The sequence below is a fragment of the Apteryx rowi genome, unplaced genomic scaffold (genome assembly GCF_003343035.1).
Source record: "Apteryx rowi isolate R43461 unplaced genomic scaffold, aptRow1 scaffold_22, whole genome shotgun sequence".
Lineage (NCBI taxonomy): Eukaryota > Metazoa > Chordata > Aves > Apterygiformes > Apterygidae > Apteryx > Apteryx rowi.
This window is the reverse complement of record NW_020448530.1, coordinates 3,094,136-3,112,747: the sequence shown is the minus strand read 5'-3', so window position 1 is coordinate 3,112,747 and position 18,612 is coordinate 3,094,136. Positions and strand designations below refer to the sequence as shown.

Below are 18,612 nucleotides of genomic sequence, written 5' to 3'. Positions count from 1 at the left end.
GAGGGAGCAGAATTTCTCTCTTGGCTTCACCCTCCACAGCAATCTTCTAACTAAGAAAAGTTATCACTATGTATTACCCAAGCGAGGTTAGAGACCAGATGTCATAGGTTTCAAGAAGGTGATGACTTGAACCTGTTGCAAGATGTTGCAGAAGGAACTCCAACGCAGACATACTCTGTTTGTAGGGAGCACCAGGAGACTTCCACTTTCTTCCATCCAGAGAGAAAAATGGAGTAAGTCTTACTGCTGAGGTGGACAGAAACTCTCAGGGGGAGTTCAGCCTTACCACAGATTTCTCGTGCAAGAGCAGCCAAGTTTTTAAAGCCTATTTCTAGAAGGATATTTAGACACACAAATAAGTTCTCTGATCTAGGTTTCAATCTCTCCCGCTGTCTCAAAACTCTGTAAAATGAGGCTTTTCCACCCCATTTATCTCATCGCATCTATTTTGGCAAAGATCTCTCGAGGGTAGAAATGGCCCTTCTATGCATATAACTGACTACTGAAGTAAATAATAACAACTTGATGGGAAAGTTAAGAAGTTACATAGAATACACTCTTTCCATTGTAAGTATTCTGAAACCTTTCCAAATTTTTCTGTTTTGTTGTTGTTGTTGTTGTTGTTGTTGTTGTTTTGTTTTAAGAAACATTCTTCTTCCCACACATTTCTTTTTATTCTTGGGCTGCAACTCTGAGTGCTGCTATGAAGTTCGAATGGCTCTTTCTGGTCAGAGCCTATGGGGCTTCTGTGTTCCTGTCATTTCATGTGTAATGCAGACAACCAAAACCCAGAGCAATAAAAACTTCATAGTACGACAAAGCCCCATGTGGCTGATGTATGCCACATGGTGTATTCTGTTTGTTACTGGTCACACTTGGAAATTATTCAGTTTCTTTTTACCACCCAGTCCCATTGTATAAAGCAACTTTTTCCTGTTTGAAGCCCAGTGGTTTTTGGGAAAACTTGATGCTTTTGCCTTGGGTGAGGTAACAGATGTCATTAGAGGATAACTAGATTTCACAGAGTCACAGTTCTTATCCACATCTGTGGTTTTCCCTACCTTTTTTCAGGGTTTGAACCCATAACATTGCTTGCGGCTGTACAGATAYGCGTAAAATACGTAAAGCCTATCAACTGATCTTGCTTTCCTTTAAGAATATTTTAAAGTTTTCAGTTCAAAACCACTGATCTGCATGATGTTTTTCCATGGCTTAGGGATCCACTACATACAAAAATATTTATCATGTCTTTTGTACAAATCATGGAATAGCTTGTGTTGATAACAAAGGAGAATGCATGTAAGTACAAAATGTAGCTACTAGCTAATAGTTCTCAGGAGACAAGCCAAAATATTTTCTATTTGTTACCTTTTTTCTTAATTTTGACACAAACAGCAGTTTTAGTGGGCTGAGTCCAAGTGTATTCTCAGCTGGGGAGAAAGGATTGATTGATGGTGGTAAAATATTAAACTGTTCAAGGTTCCTGCTTCACAGTATATAAAACTAGTCATATCAGCTCATGTTTCACTTTTTATGTCTTTTTTATGAAAAAGACACAAAAAAAAATCCGATAAGCATAGCTCAAAGCTCCACCAAGCTGCCCATATAGCCAGCCTCTTCGGCATGCAGTTACTTACACATTTGTCACAAGAAAAAGACGCTTTTAGATAAAACAGCTGTAATGGGTCAGAATGCAAATTAGGTGTGAATTTGCTTTAGCAGTGTGAAGTGCAGCTCCTACACAGCTACAGACATTAAGGCAATGGGTGCTGACATCTAATTGCATCAACCTGCTTATGGCTTCTAAGGGCCAGTCGAGTCACCAAAAATCACCAGGGTCTGTTTGTCTTCAAGCCTCATTGAGACGGATGCACCATGCTTCATGTTTATGGGTAAAGACACGCACACACTGCAAACAGCAAGATGGGGCGCTGCGCGGGTGCCGAGGATCTGAACCGAATTAAGGTTTAACTAACACAGGAGAAGGTGCGTACTGACCGCTAGATTACATGAGGGAAGTTTGGTCAGGAGGAAGCATTCGTGTTATTATGCTTTGCTCTTTGCAAACCCAGCGGAGCTAAGCCCAGAGTGATTCCTTCCTCCTTTCCTTCTCTCTCCCTTTCCTTGTCAACCCAGGTGTATTTTGAATGCCAAGATGATAAAAGGATCTCTACTTTTGCAAAGGCCAGACTGGGAGCCAAACTCCTCCCAGGCTAAACACAATCACGCCATTTGCCTGGCTTGTGTCAGCAATATTTCTGTGCTTTGGGCTGGCAGCCCCAGCAGTGAGCGATGCCAAAACATCTTTGACCACGGCACTCCAAACCACCGAAGGCCAATGCCTCCCCACCAAAAACAATTGTCAGAGCTCGACAGTTGTGACTCACAAAAGCTCCTGATCTCTGGTATACACAGACCCCACTGGCATTTTGCAGCAGTGCTGAAACATCAAGTTGCCCTCCAGTTTTTAGGGTCATGGCGAATTTAAGAAACCACAAATGAAGATGAACTCATAGGTGCCCAACCAAAATATTCTTCAGCAGCCTTCCAGCCAGTGCATGATGCACTGTTTAATGCGACCTTATGTCRTCGTGGAAGCTACGGAGAGTGCAGTGGTGTTAAGTTAATCTGAGATGGGAACAAGCCAGTCAGCGGTTTCTCAGCCATGCCTCAGTGGTCTTGGGAGGCAGGCGGGGGGTGCGCAGCATTTCTTTTGTTGACAGTGACGTCTGTAACTGGAGAGAGAGAGATTAAGGTTACAAGATGCAAACACAGAATAATGGCAAGATGAAGCTCTCCTGCATGCACCGCATGAGTTGTTATGAATTACAGGCTAGAAGGGTGCTCTCAATAGCTGCAAATTGACAGTTTGCTAGACAGAGTGATGCTGGGATGTCATATATGTCTAATAAAATGAACTCAGCCTTGCCATTTCCCCTATAGAAGGCTGATAAGGGCTGGTATGTCATTGTAACATATTATTTGAATTACCATAATGTTAGCCATGAATTGGGATCCAGATGCATAAGGCACAATACAAAACCTATAATGTGAAAGCAGTGCTTGCTCTCAAAGGGTTTGTGCTGGAAGCATGAGGTTGCCATAGGCAGAAGGGGAAGGACAAGGATAAAACATCAGCAGGATCAGGAATGGCATCTACATCCCAGCAGCCTAAGTTTTCCAGGGAGGTAAAAATAGGCTGCGGCGGCCTTGTGGGTGTTTGTGGATCCCATCTCCTAGGCAAGACTCCCCAGGGGAGGATACAGAAAGGGACTTTGTGGAAAAACGTAGATGGAGGCATTGGAAGCTGGAGTTGAGTCTGGAGGCTGACAAAGAGGCTTGATGCATTCACATTGCAACATCTCCCCTCAAAGCAGTGCATATCTTGTGAAAGTACACAGGTAATCACTTGCAACTGCAGTCAGTTTGAGCTGAAATCACACCACTTTTTCCCTCAGCACAAAATGAGGATTAGGCGTCTTCATTTTTTCAATTATTTTTTTCTATTCTGTTCTATTAGGCATCTTTTCAGTTTTTCTATCCAGGGCAAACTTAACAGGTCAGATCAGAACCAGAAATTAGACCCGGCCAGGTGGTCAGGCTGCCACGGCAATCCATCAAAGACGCTTATCCCTGCTGTATCAGAAACCCAGCTCTGTTCCAGGGTTTGAGGAAAAACTGTGTGTTCCAGAGTTAAAAGCTTGCTAATTATGCCCATCTGTAAAGAGGAAAGAATATTATAAGACCACTAACAAAGCTCATGTACCTTGCTTGCATACACCATGTTGCTTAGAAATGAACGGTAATGCCTAATATTAGAAAACATAGAAAGGAAAGAATACAAAACAGCTGCAGTTTGTAAAGCTAAAAAGGATGACACGGCCCATGAATGTGTCTGTGTTGGAGCATGAGGAACTGAGGGCAATGCAATCCCTGCTGGTGGGCCCTGAAGGGAATCACACCTGCCCTGCCCTCTACCTTTGCCTGTATGAGCACAAAACACTTATGTTTGCCCTGGTTAATAAGAGAAAAAATAATTTTATCTGGAACACCAAAGAACTGTAATGGAACATAATCATCTCCTGCCAGTGAGGCAAGGTGGATATCAGGAAAAGTTTAAATATACTTAAACATTAGAAGAAACTGTCTCATGACATCTCCCTCTTTGGAACAGGTTGTATTTGTCAGAGATACAGGGAGATTCCACAGTGATTCTTCCTTCCCTGAATTTCTAGTATCTTGCGATTTCAATAGTCATTCAAGTTTTGTAATGCAGTCTAAACTAGGCAAGTGTTTTGAAAGTTTCCAGTATAGAAATCACTTATGATTACAAAAGGACTGAAGGGTAGGAGAGAATTGCATCATCAGGGCTTGGCGCGCAATCATTTTACTGCAATGCTTTTGAGCAGTCCTTACCAAAGATCTGCCTTCTCATAGCCAGCCTTAAATAGATTTTAATCATACTCAAATTCAAGCTGACACCTTGGGTCAGAGCCTGCCCTGCAGTTGGTAACAGTAACCCAGTGGCAAGCTGGATGCTCTGCCTTAGTGGAATCCAAACACGCGTGCTTTAGGATGCACACCAAACGCCAACGGACAGCATAGGAAAAAAAACTATTCCGTGGATTAGCTATTCTTAAATTGTCCAGTGCAGTGTTTCTTATTTCTTTCTCCAAAGCCACAGTGAAATATGGCTCATTGGGATGAACAGACGACTGGCCTGGCACGATACGGCACCTCCTATATATTTCTGGTGCGTCACTCGAAAGACATTTGGTTCATGGAGAGATAATGTGGGCACACAGAAAGAGTTTAGATGACTCACAGCCTTCTTAAACAAGTTTTGCAACCCACATATGTTCTCTGTTTCTGAAATACGTCATATGCCAACAAATAAGCACCCCAAAATGGCTGGAGGACACAGAGAAAATAAATGCTTTTGCTCAAGAGTGAGACAACACAGGCAGGGGGGCAGTAAGAGCTTTGCAAGTGCCGTTTCTAGAAGAGCAACACTCATGATGTCCTTTGAAAGCTGTTTTCTTTAACAGAGGTTTCAGAGCTGCTCATGGACCACCTGCAAAAGTGATGTCTCCAGGGCAGACCCTGATACAGCAGCCTGCCTGTGTCTCAGCACCACACAGGGGAGCCCAGCCACAGTCCGGCTTGGTCTCCAGAAGGTTTTCCTCTGTAAGGGACAGACTTTTATCACAGTTGCTCCTGGATCAGGCACCTTCAGCAGAAAGGCCAATTCGCAGTCCTCRTTCTTGCATCTCAATACCATCCTCAATGCAAAGTTACATACTCAGGACAAGGTCCCTTTCCTGCCTTCCTTCAGGAAACATAAGAAAGCATRTCTTTTTCCTCCCTCTGCCATCATCTCTTTCTCTTGCAGCAGCTGCTATAGCTTTTCTTAATAGCTTCATTTTGTTATAGGCTCAGCTCCCAGGCTGATTTGGGCCCTGTAACCTTTTGCAGGCTGGGTAGGAGCAGAGCATCTGCCCTACCCCACAACATAAATACTGTGTTTTTTTCCAAGGACTTCTTTTTTTTTATTTAATAATGGAGCAAACTATTCCCAGAGGTGGTGGTGACAGCCAGCTGGAAGAATGCCTGGTCACCAGTTTTGTGCCCAAGCTCAACTCGATAGAAGAACACATCACCTCAGCTCTGTAAGGGCAAGAGCGCGTTGCATGTCCTCAGGCGACAGCCCTCTTCCTTGTCTGGCTGGTCTTCCAACGACAGATCTGAAATACACAGCTGCAGGCAGCCAAATCCCAGTCTGCAGCACATGTTTGGTCTGGCCATCACAAGGGCAGTCAGGTTAAGGAGTTACCCCCTCTGTGCACAACCTGTAACCAAAAGTGACCCTGCTCCATAGCTGATGGTGAGCCCCACTCTCTCATGCTTTCCTCTATCACTGGTGACTTTTTGTTGCATGGTCCCACAGAGGTGTTTGCTACTGGGGAAAGGTTTGGTGCAGACTCATCTCTGCTGAAGGCTGGCACCTGAATGTTTTAATCATCTTTGTTTTGAAAAAAGCTCTTTGAAGGCTCCCCAAATGCTTGGTGCAAAAACCTTGCGAAAGGCAGCAGTGCCTGGAAGGTGGACCAATTCTGTGTGATTCTGACAGTGAGGCTCTGTGCGTGCAAAAAGCAGCAATCCTGGAGGCCGAAGCTCTCTGCACAGGCACAGAAATGCTCCAGTAAGTGCTGTGGGGGGTGTCTTCCCCCCAGAGGCTTTTTCTTGGACTAGGCATGAYCTGGTTTAAAATTGAGAGGGTACCCTATTTCCTCGCTGAGCAGTCACACCTCTGGCTCAGAGGTGAGCACCAGCCTGTTGGTTGGATGARAATAGGTGTATGTAGTGGTGGTGCCCTACTTTTTGAATGCAGCCTTTATGTGAGCAAATAAGGAGTTTTATTTGCTGTGCCTAGTCAGTCCTCAATCTATTTGTGATTTAGACTCTCACTCAGAAAGAATTCTATGGAGGCATCCAATTCCTCTGAAATGGGCTATGGACAGGGTCATTTTAACTGTTCATATAGAAAAAAAACTGGGTCACTCAAGTACAAACTTAGGGATTGCTTTCCAAGTGCTCAGCATCAACAGTTTAGGGCAAGTTTTCAGAAGAGATCTGCACCTCTTATTATGACAATTCAGGCCAGATTTTCTGCAGAGATCAGTCTCCAGTTTGCTGGCTCTCAACCCTGGCCAGTTATTTTGCTGTTTACATGAGAACTGAGGAGATCTGAAGATKTGGTCTTCAGCATGCGTTGAAAAATACCGCGTTTCAGGGATTGCAAATTGTAAGCATCACAGTTGTCTGGTGCTTGCCAGACTGTAAGTAATAATGCCAGCAGCTAGCAAGCTGTCAGTTACTAGTGTAAGCTGCAAATCCATCAGGAATTGTTTATATTTCACAAGAGGATGGATACAGGGAAGATTCATTTTATTTCCCTTTAAAAAGTGTGTGTGGCAGAGGATCAAGATAATTTTAGAGTCAGATTTTTCAGCTGGATCCTGTATGAAGGTTGTCTCACTGGAATTAACACTCCCTCACCTTGGCACAGCTCCGGATAGTGTAGATGGAGCTGTGGAGGACTGCTCTCTTCTCCTCGAGCTGAACCTTGCAGTAGGTGCTCTGAGCTGTGCTCCAGCTATGCAGACCTACAGTCTGGTGCTGGGAGCACTGCTTGGGTCTTATCTTTGCCCCTCTGACATTTATGTGACTTTGCTGTGCTTTTAAAAATATGATTCCATTCCCATACCCAAAGTCATAACCCTGAAATATAGGCCCCATAAATAACCCAAATAGAGAATCCCAAGGCCAGAGCATATCCAGCATAGTTTTCACTGGACCTGATACCCAGGCATTAGTCTATATCATAAATTCAGACCCAAACTCATTTCTAAAGCAGCGTCAACCAGTTTGCGGAGCGTGCAGGAGTGCTCTGCAGGAGCTGTCTTCCGATCAGGATCCATACTGCTTCCCTCTCATTAGGTATGTATGGAKGCATGCAGTCTGGATCCAGGCACACACGCACATCAATAACGCAGTGGGGGAGCACTTCAGAGACCAAAGAGTCAAAATTATAATTTTGTCATTCCTTTAGTGGTCAAGATCATGGGCAAGGATTTAGAAGACTCATCAATTCTTTGCATTTTTAAGCCTACCACACAGCAGCAGAGATGTACGATGCACCTGGATCTAAGTACTGAAGCTTCCAGATCTGAAGGTGATGACATCCTCACACTTCTTCTTTCTCCTCCCAGGAACAGGGGAAAAATCTTTCAGAATAAATCTGAAAATCCCATGAGAAACAACAGGACAGGCAGCAAGACTCACGTGGCCTGTTGCAAAGTAGTGATTAAGATTTTTTGTTAGAGCCACTGTTATCATTACATGCTGTTGTGCTGAGAAAGTCAAATCTACTGAGCTGAAAGGGTTTCTGGGAGACTGGTCCTCTGTTTATTTTAGGCACTCTCTAGGAAAGTGAACTTGCTGCTTTTTACTTCTTCAGGAGGTAACTGAGCAAACAAAGTGGAAACTGAAACATTTTTAGGATTTTTTAAATCATACAGAAAGGTGTTTTTTTCAAACTGGGTACTACACAATGTGTAAGGTAGAGTAAACATTTTGGATGAATCCAGGGTTTTTGCTCAAGCTTGCATTTTCCAGAGTAYAGTGGATTTTGTTCTGTTTCCTCCCTCCATTAAGAATCTAGTTTTCAGTGGAGGAGGAGAAGAGGGGAAGAAAATCAACACAACTATGAAGCAAAAGCTTTTACCCAAACCCTGATACTGCAGCTGCAACCTGCAAAGTTTCAGCTCTGAACTGCTGTTTCGATGCCCCATGGGAGTTGCAGGTCAGGTATTTCAGATCCCCTTCCTTCACCTCGGTCCAGGCCACAGCGCACTTTTGTCTGAGCCTCGGACCCAGCTCTGATTTACTCTTAGGTTGCTCCGGTCCAGGCTTGGAGAGGGCAACCCAACACGGAGCAGTGACTGKGGACGGGAGCGCCGGCAAAGCCAGGTCACTAATTACGACCGGAGCGAGGCCTGGCAGCCCCCACTTGCTCAAGTTGTTTGTGCTACACAAACACCAACTGCCTGCCCTCGGGGCGCTCTTGTATAATGGCAGGCCAACGGGAGTCAATGAGGCCGGCGCCTTTGATCCCAGTTTCTCAGCAGCTGTGCAAGTCAWGGCCTTCGCATCGCTCGCTGCTGACTCACGGTGAATCACCCACCGCACGCTGGTGCTATAAAGCAGCCTCGGAGGGCAGAAATTAAGTCTGCACTAACTTTAAGACCCTATTATGTCCTCAGAGCAGTGTGAAGAGGTCTTTGTACAAACAGTCAGGTTCATTATCCTTGCTTCCAACTATAACATAAATCAGCATTATTTGAGCATAGTCATTATTTGGAAGAAATTACAATAAATTAAGACACCAAATTTGTAATTAAGGACCAGTGAACTAGTTAATTAATCTGATATCTAATTAGCCTGCAATAAATTACCCAAGTACGACTATAAATCTATTCAGTGAGCTCCATTAGCTGGCCCAACAACTGTGTGCACAGAGCCCTGCTCTATGCTGTTGGGAGCTCTCGTTGCCATTATGCTGCCCTTTGTCTCCCCATCCACCAGGATGCCACCTTCTGGGCTGCTGTCTGCCCCAAACCTCCTTTGGGCAGAGATCATGTCTTTAARGTGTTTTAGATCCTCCTAGCACAACATTTGGGGTCAGCATGAAAATAACTGATTTTACTAGCATTTAATGCAGGATGAATTCTAGCCCAATCACCAKTCTCCATAAGCAGATTCAAGGTGCCTTTCTCCGTGTTGGTTAGTCACATCATGTTCTGAAGAGCTGTGCAAGAGAAAAGGATGAGAAGCTACTCCTGGTACACAAGCAGATTGCACCCAGAAAATCACTTCAGAGCTGGTTTTTGACAGGTGGATGTGTCTTTCATTGGAACTGCAGGCTCCATTGTATGTCACATGATGTGAGTTGCAAGTTCTGAATTTTACTTGTATTTTTTTAAGACAAACTATGCAGGGCTAACTTAGCAGGCAGACAAGACCAGGCAACACAGCTAAATGTCACAGAGGTAGAGGAGTTTTTTCAAGTAGCTCCTAAAGCTTATTTTCACAGGAGCTGCCAATACAAAGAGGGATTTGTGACTACAGTTGAGTTAAGGAGCATAAAAAGTACATGATGTCTCTACGAAAATTACAGCGTCTTAGCTGCGGTTGGCTTAAGGGTCGGCTTTATACAAAATGCTGTACAGCAGCCAAGCTGTGTCCTGAGGCTCTGTGTTAAAACACACACAGCAAACAATGAGAACAGATAAAGCCTGTCCCAAGAGCTGCATGCATGACCACAAATGTGTTTTATGTCAGCTTAAGTATGGTGCTTTCATTAACCTACCAAAGGCTGCAGGGTACTGTTGCCCTAAAAGGAGGGTGCACAGCCACTGGGGTGAAGTCTTGGCTCTGTGAAAGTCAACAAGAGAATTGCCATTGGCTTCCATGAAGCCCTTTGTGTCCGTTACTGTGTCACTCTTCTGTTGACCGCCGGCCAACATCTCAGCTGGCTTAAAAACTTCACCATATTTGCTGGGCTACACTGATTGATTCCAGTTGAGAATGTRATCTGTTGGACACCATCTTCCCTAGGCAAAAACACATATGTGCACTGGAAAAAATCAAGAGTAAAGGCCTTAAAAATGTCTCCTCAAAGAGTCACAGAAGCCAATAAATAAGTGTTGTCTATTGGGTAAATTTAGAACAACCTGGACAAAGGAAGTTTGCCTTTAGTTGGCCCATCCTTTGACCCTCTGGGAGCAGACTCAATAACTAYATCAACAGGCCAATTTCTTGGTTGCTATGAACAGATGCATCTCCATTAACTTCAGTTTTCTCTGACAAAGAACTGGGGCCCTTACATCAAATGCACTTGAGGGCATTATCCATCTCACAATTTGCAAAGTTGTTTGTGATTATTTATTTAGAAAGCTTCCCTATCATGGAAGTGATGTGTAGAAGGGGAGTTTTTCCAATGCCTAGCAAATCCCTGCACCAAAGTAAAAGTTTGCGCAAGACTGGTATAATAAAGAGTAAACAAAACATGGCATGAGGCCATGGAGCTGAATGTTTCCAGAAGAGGTATCTTTGCAGGGAGACAGAAAGAATCAGATGATATGAAAGAAGATATAAAACCAGAGCAGAATAAGGAAGAAGAAGAGCCAAAAGTCTGCCTTGATTTACTCTCATTATTTCAACCCGACATTTGGAAATGATGAAGTTGGTTAAAGACCATGAGATTAAAAACAATCCAGGTTCTTCATCTTTCTGGGACTGTATTTTCTGTTGTTTGTCTTTAGTCTGTTTTTAAATGAAACCTTCATCTTGCACAATGACATGACTTGAGGGGCAGGCCTTTGAGAACAGCATTAAATGTCATGAAATGAGCCAGAGCATGGTGAGAATGAGGGACATGGAGAACCTGCTCGTGGTTCAGGGAGGAGCTAGTCAGTGCAGAGAGGTCAGGGAGAAGATGCTGGATGAAGCCAAGAAAGAGGGAAAAACAGCAGAGCTTCCAAATGGAGGAGAACTTTTAAAAAACTTGTATTTAAGGCGGAAGAAAAGGCTGATGGAGTCCAGCAGAGACTTGAATTGCCACTGTCCTCTTTTAGGTCCTCTTATTAGACCAGTCTTTAGCAATAGAAGTGATCTGAAAGCTTCTACTGTGTTTTCAGTGGTAAATTCGAAGAAACTTATGTTTCCGCAATGCACTTTCTGACCAGCTCTCCTCACCTGTTGAAATAAAATATGATTCCATGAACTATCATAATAAAATGAAGGCCAGAGATCACCACATTGGGATCCAACTGGTGATAAACAAAGTCTTCCTGAGGCCATCAGCCATTCAGAGATTATGAAAGTATCCCTTTCTGAAAATAACTAGCACATCTTTGCCTGTTCTTAAAATCATATTTGAACTAGTCCCTTTGGAAATTCTTGAAATGCTTGGTTACACTGTGTTTACTCTCAGATTGCAAGAAAAAATGGTGCAATACAAGTGGAATTCTAACTGAGACAAAAACAAAAGGACTAGACCTCCCATTCATGGTTTTCAACCAAGTTTGGCAGATTCAAGGCATTCAGATAGATCTTTGGAAAAAAATGTGATACAAAACTAAAGCTGCACTGGATTCAATACTGAATCTCTCCCCAGCTGCATGGGTCCAACATTTCAACCCTGAATTTCTGTTCTTAGGGTCAACTCCAGATTCGTTACCTTTCAGAGTCAACCTGTTCCCATTCTTGCTCTCCATCTAAGCACTTTCAGCCCTCTTTTGGAACATAGTGCTTTTTATCAAGAACACGCACTGCTTACAGAGAGGTTCTCTGACTAGTTCTAGGACTGCAACACATGGAAGCCTGCATGTTGTTTTACTCTTTTAGGAGGCACAATTGATTTGCTTCCTTAAGAAAACAAATGCTGACATATCACTTCATTTATCCAGAGCTTGGAATGCTGAAATCTGCGGTAACCAATTTTTTGCCCACTTTCAGAAATATTTTGCAATACATACACCTACTCATTAGTTTTAAAAAAAATTTCCCCAAACTCACCCACTCGCTAGATTAAAAAAAAACACATCCATTGCAGTCCAAATCCACAACATGATAACAGGCTTTTAAACAAATAAGCACATTTCTTAAAAAGAATCCATATCTGCTAAATCACTTGTACAGCAATGTGGTAAATCAGCCCACAGACTAAGTGATACTTGATAGAATAGACTAGCTGGATATAAAAGCTTAAGTTTCTCATATGCAGCCAGCACTAATGTTTGCAAAGCCAAGATTCGCTGTTTAACATTTTGAATGTGCTCTCCCGTTCGACTTTCTTGCTGTTGCAAGCACCTCATGTCAGCATTCCTTGGAGTCTGCATAATGTACATATATGCTGATCTTTAACCTTTATGTCATCACCCAGACCAAAATCAATAGAGGGATATGACACTGGTGGGTCCATTTGCCCGTAGTAGCTCAGTTAGACAGATGGGCTTTTGTACGAGCATGGTGCCAAAGAAACTTGGAGTCAGTTGAGGAGTTTTTATTTTTTTGGAGTGTGAAGCGAAGCTCCCAGAATCTGGATGCAGAAGGAGGTGGGCTGCTTCAGTGTCAGCAAAACCACTGCAGGTAAACTTTGCACCTAGAGGCATGGCAAGAGGACTGCATGCCTTTCAGCTTTGCTGTTTTCTGTCTCTTTATTGCACAAATTCCCCCAAGGTCCACATAAATATCATTTGCTCTCTCGGACTAAACTAGCTCATGAATAATAAAAGAAAACATCAGTTCCCCTCCATAGTGCCTGTAAAATTCCCTGTCCTTGTCCTAAGGGATTGTGACTGTTTTTTCCCAGCTTTTTGCCCGCTGTGTATGAAATACGGTTCGATATCCAGAGCCTGGTGTTTGCTCACTTGCCAGCCTTGCAGACCAGGCTGAGGGCAGCTGAGTTTCCCCCTGAGTCTGAGCTCCTGGCTTGTAAAAGTGCCCTTCCCTTCGTCTTAGGGGGTGTGTGAAGACCCAAGCTGTGAAGGTGTGCAAAGCAGCCTAGCGCCTTAACCTCTGCAGTGCTACTGCTATTTCCCTCCCTCTGTGTATCTGCTCTAACATCCGCAACAGTCCGTGACTGAGAATCGTACAGACACTTTCAATTGTAAAGAAAATATTTGCAGTTCACATTTTTGCAAATATCTTTTTTTTTTGTTCAAAGCAATGTATAACTCCTTATAATACAGGCTAGTTAAAATTTCTCTTTCATTATATACTAGTGGAACACCTTAGAAAGACAGGATGAAAAAGGCAGGCTGTGTTTTGGGAATAGTTCCTTATTCCCAGGCAAACTGATCTTTAAAAAAATATCATAATGAAATCAATATGTATTATTACACATAATGAAGCAAAATGTATATTTTTAAATATTAACTCTATTTGCTTTTATTCTTTACATCTAGTCATAAAAATATTTATTTTTGTGCTTAGAATAACAAAATGAAAGCTCAACGTTCAGGCTTTATCTGGCTGGCACTTATTATTCCCATATGTTAGGGTAACAACCAGATTGCTCTGCCAGTTAATTCTGTGACTCTTTCTCTGCCTTTTCATCTGATCCAGCAAAGATTATTTTCTTTGCAGATATTGTTGCAAAGAGGTGACGGATTGCCACTGGGCACAGAGCTAAAAATGAAAGGATCAATTAAGCTATTAAAGATCAGGTTTATTAAGGATCAATTAAGTTTTCTTCTTGTGAGAAAAATGCCCCTTTGCTCAGTACATTAAATTCAAATCATCTCCATCTGCGGAGCAGAGGTGAGGAATAGAGATGTTTACAACATTTTAAACAAGACTCCCTGTTTTCAACAGCACGGCTGTGCTTCGACTTTTACTCTAGCAAGGCTTCCCACTCCTGGCTCCACTCACCGAAAGCTGCAGCAAAACGTCCTGTTGACTCCAAAGGAGTGGGGATCAACAGGGCAAACCCCGCACAAGAAGTGGATGAGATCAGCTTGGTATCACTGATATGTCTGAACCATCTAGCGTTTGTGGGGCGAGGTAGTTGTGCACTGGGTTTTGTATGAATGCACTAGCAATCCTTTTTGTGGAGGGATTTCAAAGATGTACCACCACCAACATGAAATTCAGTCAGAGCTAGAGCAGGTTCTCCAGAGCAGTGTCACAACCCGAATTAAAAACCAAACACACTCCTTCCCCTCCAAAAAAACAACCTCCTGCACCTTTACAAACACCAAAGACCTAATTTAGCAAGCACCTACTGAATTATTGCTCTAATGAGGGAGGCTTAGGTATGCAGCTCTGCCAAGGGATTAACATCCCTAAGTCAAAGAAACTTTCCTGTACTGTTTGTTATCTGTTGGAGCAGGATCACAACCAAAATAAGTCAGGCTCCGCATCAGCTGCATACCTCACTGCACGCTCAGTGCTCTGGAGAATCACGGACTAGCACATTTATCTTTGACCAGGAGTAAACTTTTAGGAGTAGCTAGACATCTCAGAGAGCTTAGAGGATTTAAGTGAATGGCCATGGAAAAATGGGGTTTGCAAAATGCTGCTTCCAACTCTTCTGCTCCTTGTATGGTCTGCAGTATTTTACTAATCAGAATAACTGATTGAGTATTTATGACCAGAAAGATTTCTGAGTGCTACAACAGCAGCGACCTGCCTGCAGGGCAGTGTCCAGGTGCAGTGCATTGCACTAGGGCATTGTCTACATGCCCAAAACCTGCAAGAAGCATCRCTACACACACAAATGAGCATCACAAAAAGTTTTCCTCATGTTCAGACAGAACTCTGTGTTTCAATTTGTGCCCATTGCCTCTTGTCCTATTGCTGAGCACCACTGAGAAGATTTTGGCCGCATCCTCTCTACACCCTCCTTTCAGATACTTATACACATTGATAAGATCCCCCCTCAGTCTTCTCTTCTCCAGGCTGAAGAGTCCCAGCTCTCTCAGCCTGTCCTCATATGAGAGATGCTCCAGTCCCTTACTCATTTTAGTAGCCCTAAGAGGGAATGGGTCTTAATCAGCCCTTCAGGAAAGGTTAATTACAGCTAATGAGAGCCACAGAAGTATGTCCTAGCTCAGTCACAACCCCCCTTCCTGGCAGGATCAATTAGTTTGCGTTGAGCCACTGCACTTACTGCACCTAGTCCTGTCCACACAAGGCCAGCCCAGATATTTCTATACGTCACCACAATAGCTGCAGTGTAGTCCTGCCTAATATTTGAGTTTCTCTCACTCCCTTGAATTGTTGATAGCAAAACCACCAGTGCATACCCTGAAGTCTGTGGGTATTTTTCTTCTCTTGGGACCTATATACTGCCATTCCTGGGAGTCTGAGATGTCCCCACAGTGGGACCTGGAAATGCTTCTCAGCTTGCACAGCCAGGAGTGCCCCACACTTGTTTTACTCCCTGGTGGGACGAGACATGGCCATCCAGCAAGCCCCACTGCTGTACTCTGGTGTATCATGGACATTTGGGGGTCATGGCTACGCRACCCCTGGCTACGGGACCATGCCTTCCCCTCATCCCGGCCATCGTCCGCAGGGAGCTAGCTGGAGAGCTGGGGAAGGAAGAGCGACAGTGCCGCTGTTTTGTGTGCATGGTTACGGGGTAGGAGGACACCAAGCCAGGGTTTCCCACGCCTCCAGTGACTCCTCCGTGGAGCTCCTCTGTCGACACAGGCGGGGGGGTAGGAGCAGGGCATTGCAGCCCCCAGCCCCAGCTGTGTTGCAGGCACAACCAGCAAGCAGAAATTTCCTCTTCATTTTCAGCAGTGCCTCCATGACACAAGTATGGAGCACACCCAGAGCAAGCTGGAATCAGCAGGTGAGAAAGGGGCAGAGAGGAGAGGGAGCTCGTGGGAAACTCAGAGGAGGCAAAATCCTGCCCTTTGAGAAGCGTCATAACTGGTGTGATAACAAAGATACAATGCTTCAAATGTCAACAGGGTATCATGAGTTCCTGGTAAAACTACACAGCTTCTACTTTGCTGAACTTGTCAGCTGCAAAATAGTGTTTTTTTTCCTTATTACTAGGCTCTTACAGATTTTTTTTGTACTGATAGACCTCCATTGGCCAACAGTGAGACACTTYTGATAGATGCAACTCCTCAGGCAGAATCAGGTGTCCTAACATAAAGGGATATTAGGTACCTATTTCATTCCCTTCCCCTGAAGGAATATATACTATCGCAATACAAGCACAGTTATATTGATGTAATTCATCCCCTTTGGGGGTGTTATATCATGTTAAAGAGATTTATATGGTTAATGTGACAAAACTTATGAATAAAGAAGCTAGCAGGATCTTTATTTATTTTTTTCACTCCTTGCAGTCCACGTGACTCACAATGACTCAGACTTGTAAGAATGACAGTATAAAATGGCCAGGACAAAGCCTCTCTCCTGGTACAGATCAATTTTTAACTACCTGCACTCTCAAACCTTCCACAACCACACAACCCTTGCAAAAGGATAATGGGCTTGATTTTAAGTAATTGTAATCTATTGCAAGGACTGTGTATATGCCAAGCTTTCCAAAARGGACCAGTGATTCTGGATTTTTTTACACTTTAAATGCCTGTCCTGAGAAAACTTGTAAGATATCTTAAATGGGAACTGCTATTTGTAAAGAAAAGGGTGATAAGGATTCAACCCCTGAAAGATACAGAGGGTCATTTTCTTATCTTCAGGACATTCTTGGGGAAGAGAAAAGAGTAAAGAATGCTGAGGAAGAAGGAAAGAGATCTAACAGCCTATAAGGAATGAAGTAATAGAAAGGGTGAGAAAGGAGGTCTTGGAAAGGAGCTATAAAGTAAAAGACAACAAGGGGAAAAAAACAGAGGAAGAAGTGGGGGAGGGGATGGAGAGAGAGGAACGTGTAAAACAGAAAGGAAAGAAAGGAAAGAAGAAACAAAAATGAGAAGGGAAGCAAAGCCACCAACGCAGTGTTGAGATGAGAACGTTTAGTTCCTATTTTATTTATACATTTATATTCCAGTCAGTGTTTAGTAGGTGTCTCTAAAGGCTGTGATTTATTATAATTTTTCCCTTTCAGTCTTGTGGAGGAAGGGGCAAAGGCCATGAGGGGGGTGAATTCTTTGCCTAGGGCATGACTATTCCTAAGGCTGGCCCTGAATTCAGAGAAGTGCTAATGTTCCCTGGAGCTGGAATGCAATTAATTTTCTATGGCACAATGTTCTAAACAGAACATATTTGGGGAGGCTCAGGTTTGTGATTCTAGGCTACCCTTCACCTATCTGTGCAAACAGGACCTGCAACACCAGCTCCACAGATCAGACTATTATTTTATACTTGGGAAACTAGCACATCTGGGATTTTTGATCCGAAAATGTTTGTTTGTGTGACATTTCCTTAATGATGGAGAGAAATCTCATTTTACTGGTGTAAGTACTTACACTCTGCATCCAGGCCAGATTCCACTTGAGTCCATAGTAAAACCTTCCCTGACTTCAGTGGGGCTGGAGAAGGATTATCTTCCACTGCATTTTTGTATTTAAACTTTGTAAAGGTCAAATGTAGGGGATCTTTGTAACAAACACTGAGCTGAGGCAGCGGATGATTTAGAATAATCAGTCTAAAACCACACATGATATGTAACTTTAGGAGCATATTTTTTCTATGACGGCTTGTTGTGTGTCACAAGAACATGTGTCACTGATCACAATTATCCACAAATTACAGCTTAACTTCATTCACACCATTTCCTGGTAAAACTCAGGCCAGTCCCCTGAAGCCAACAGGCTCCATCTCCTGTCATAGTATTGCAATTAGTAGATTATTGACAACTGAGGAGAATTTAAGCCAGACTTATAGATAACTTAGTTTTAAGCTGCTTTACACACATTTCACAGTAATGCTGACACCTTTTGACTGGTACTCACTTGAGAAAATGTCAGGATTTTCCAATGAGAAATCTGTTTTCTTCACTCAGTGCCCAGAATTTTTGAAGGGGAAATCCTCAAACACTTCCTTTTTTTTTTTTTTTTTTCCTGCTTCATTTTTTGCTTTCTTGCTGAGGTTGGGAAACTGATCCCTGCGCATGTCTTGGATCTGCTGTAGGATTGGTGACACCGTCGGTGCCACTATTCCCCAGGCTCTTATGGGGGACATATGGGGGTTGCACTAATGCCAGAGTGTGACATGCCTTTGAAGAAGGGGCAATGCTAATGTGATGGGAGCTTGGTTTCAAACTTTTCCATTGTAGTAGCTAGTATTAGCGATTAAGTTCTTACTTCTGGACACCTATACCACATTTTGCTGACTCAACTAGAAAAAGCAGAAATGTTTGACCATTGCAGGACTCGGTGCATGCCAACCTCTATTGTTTAATAAATAATTGAAAATGGTTGTACCAGGAAAGTATGACTTCATGGTGTTTGAATAAGATATGTGACCCCGAGGAGGCTGATGGGAAGAAGATAAAATATGTTGAATACTATATATTTAGACTATTGTTTGGTAGGTGAAATACTATTTCCTTGTAAGTCA

The 18,612-nt window shown here is 43.2% G+C and overlaps 1 protein-coding gene across 1 annotated transcript in view; it reads right to left on the bottom strand.

Annotated features, from left to right (window-relative positions):
• Nucleotides 1-10,088, bottom strand: part of FGFR3 (fibroblast growth factor receptor 3) — a 190,491-nt gene extending 180,403 nt beyond the window's left edge. Inside the window, exon 1 of the mRNA XM_026064551.1 lies at nt 9,932-10,088. Within this exon, the coding sequence (XP_025920336.1) occupies nt 9,932-10,088 (157 nt within the window). The remainder of the gene's footprint in view (nt 1-9,931) is intronic.
• Nucleotides 10,089-18,612: the final 8,524 nt, after the last annotated feature.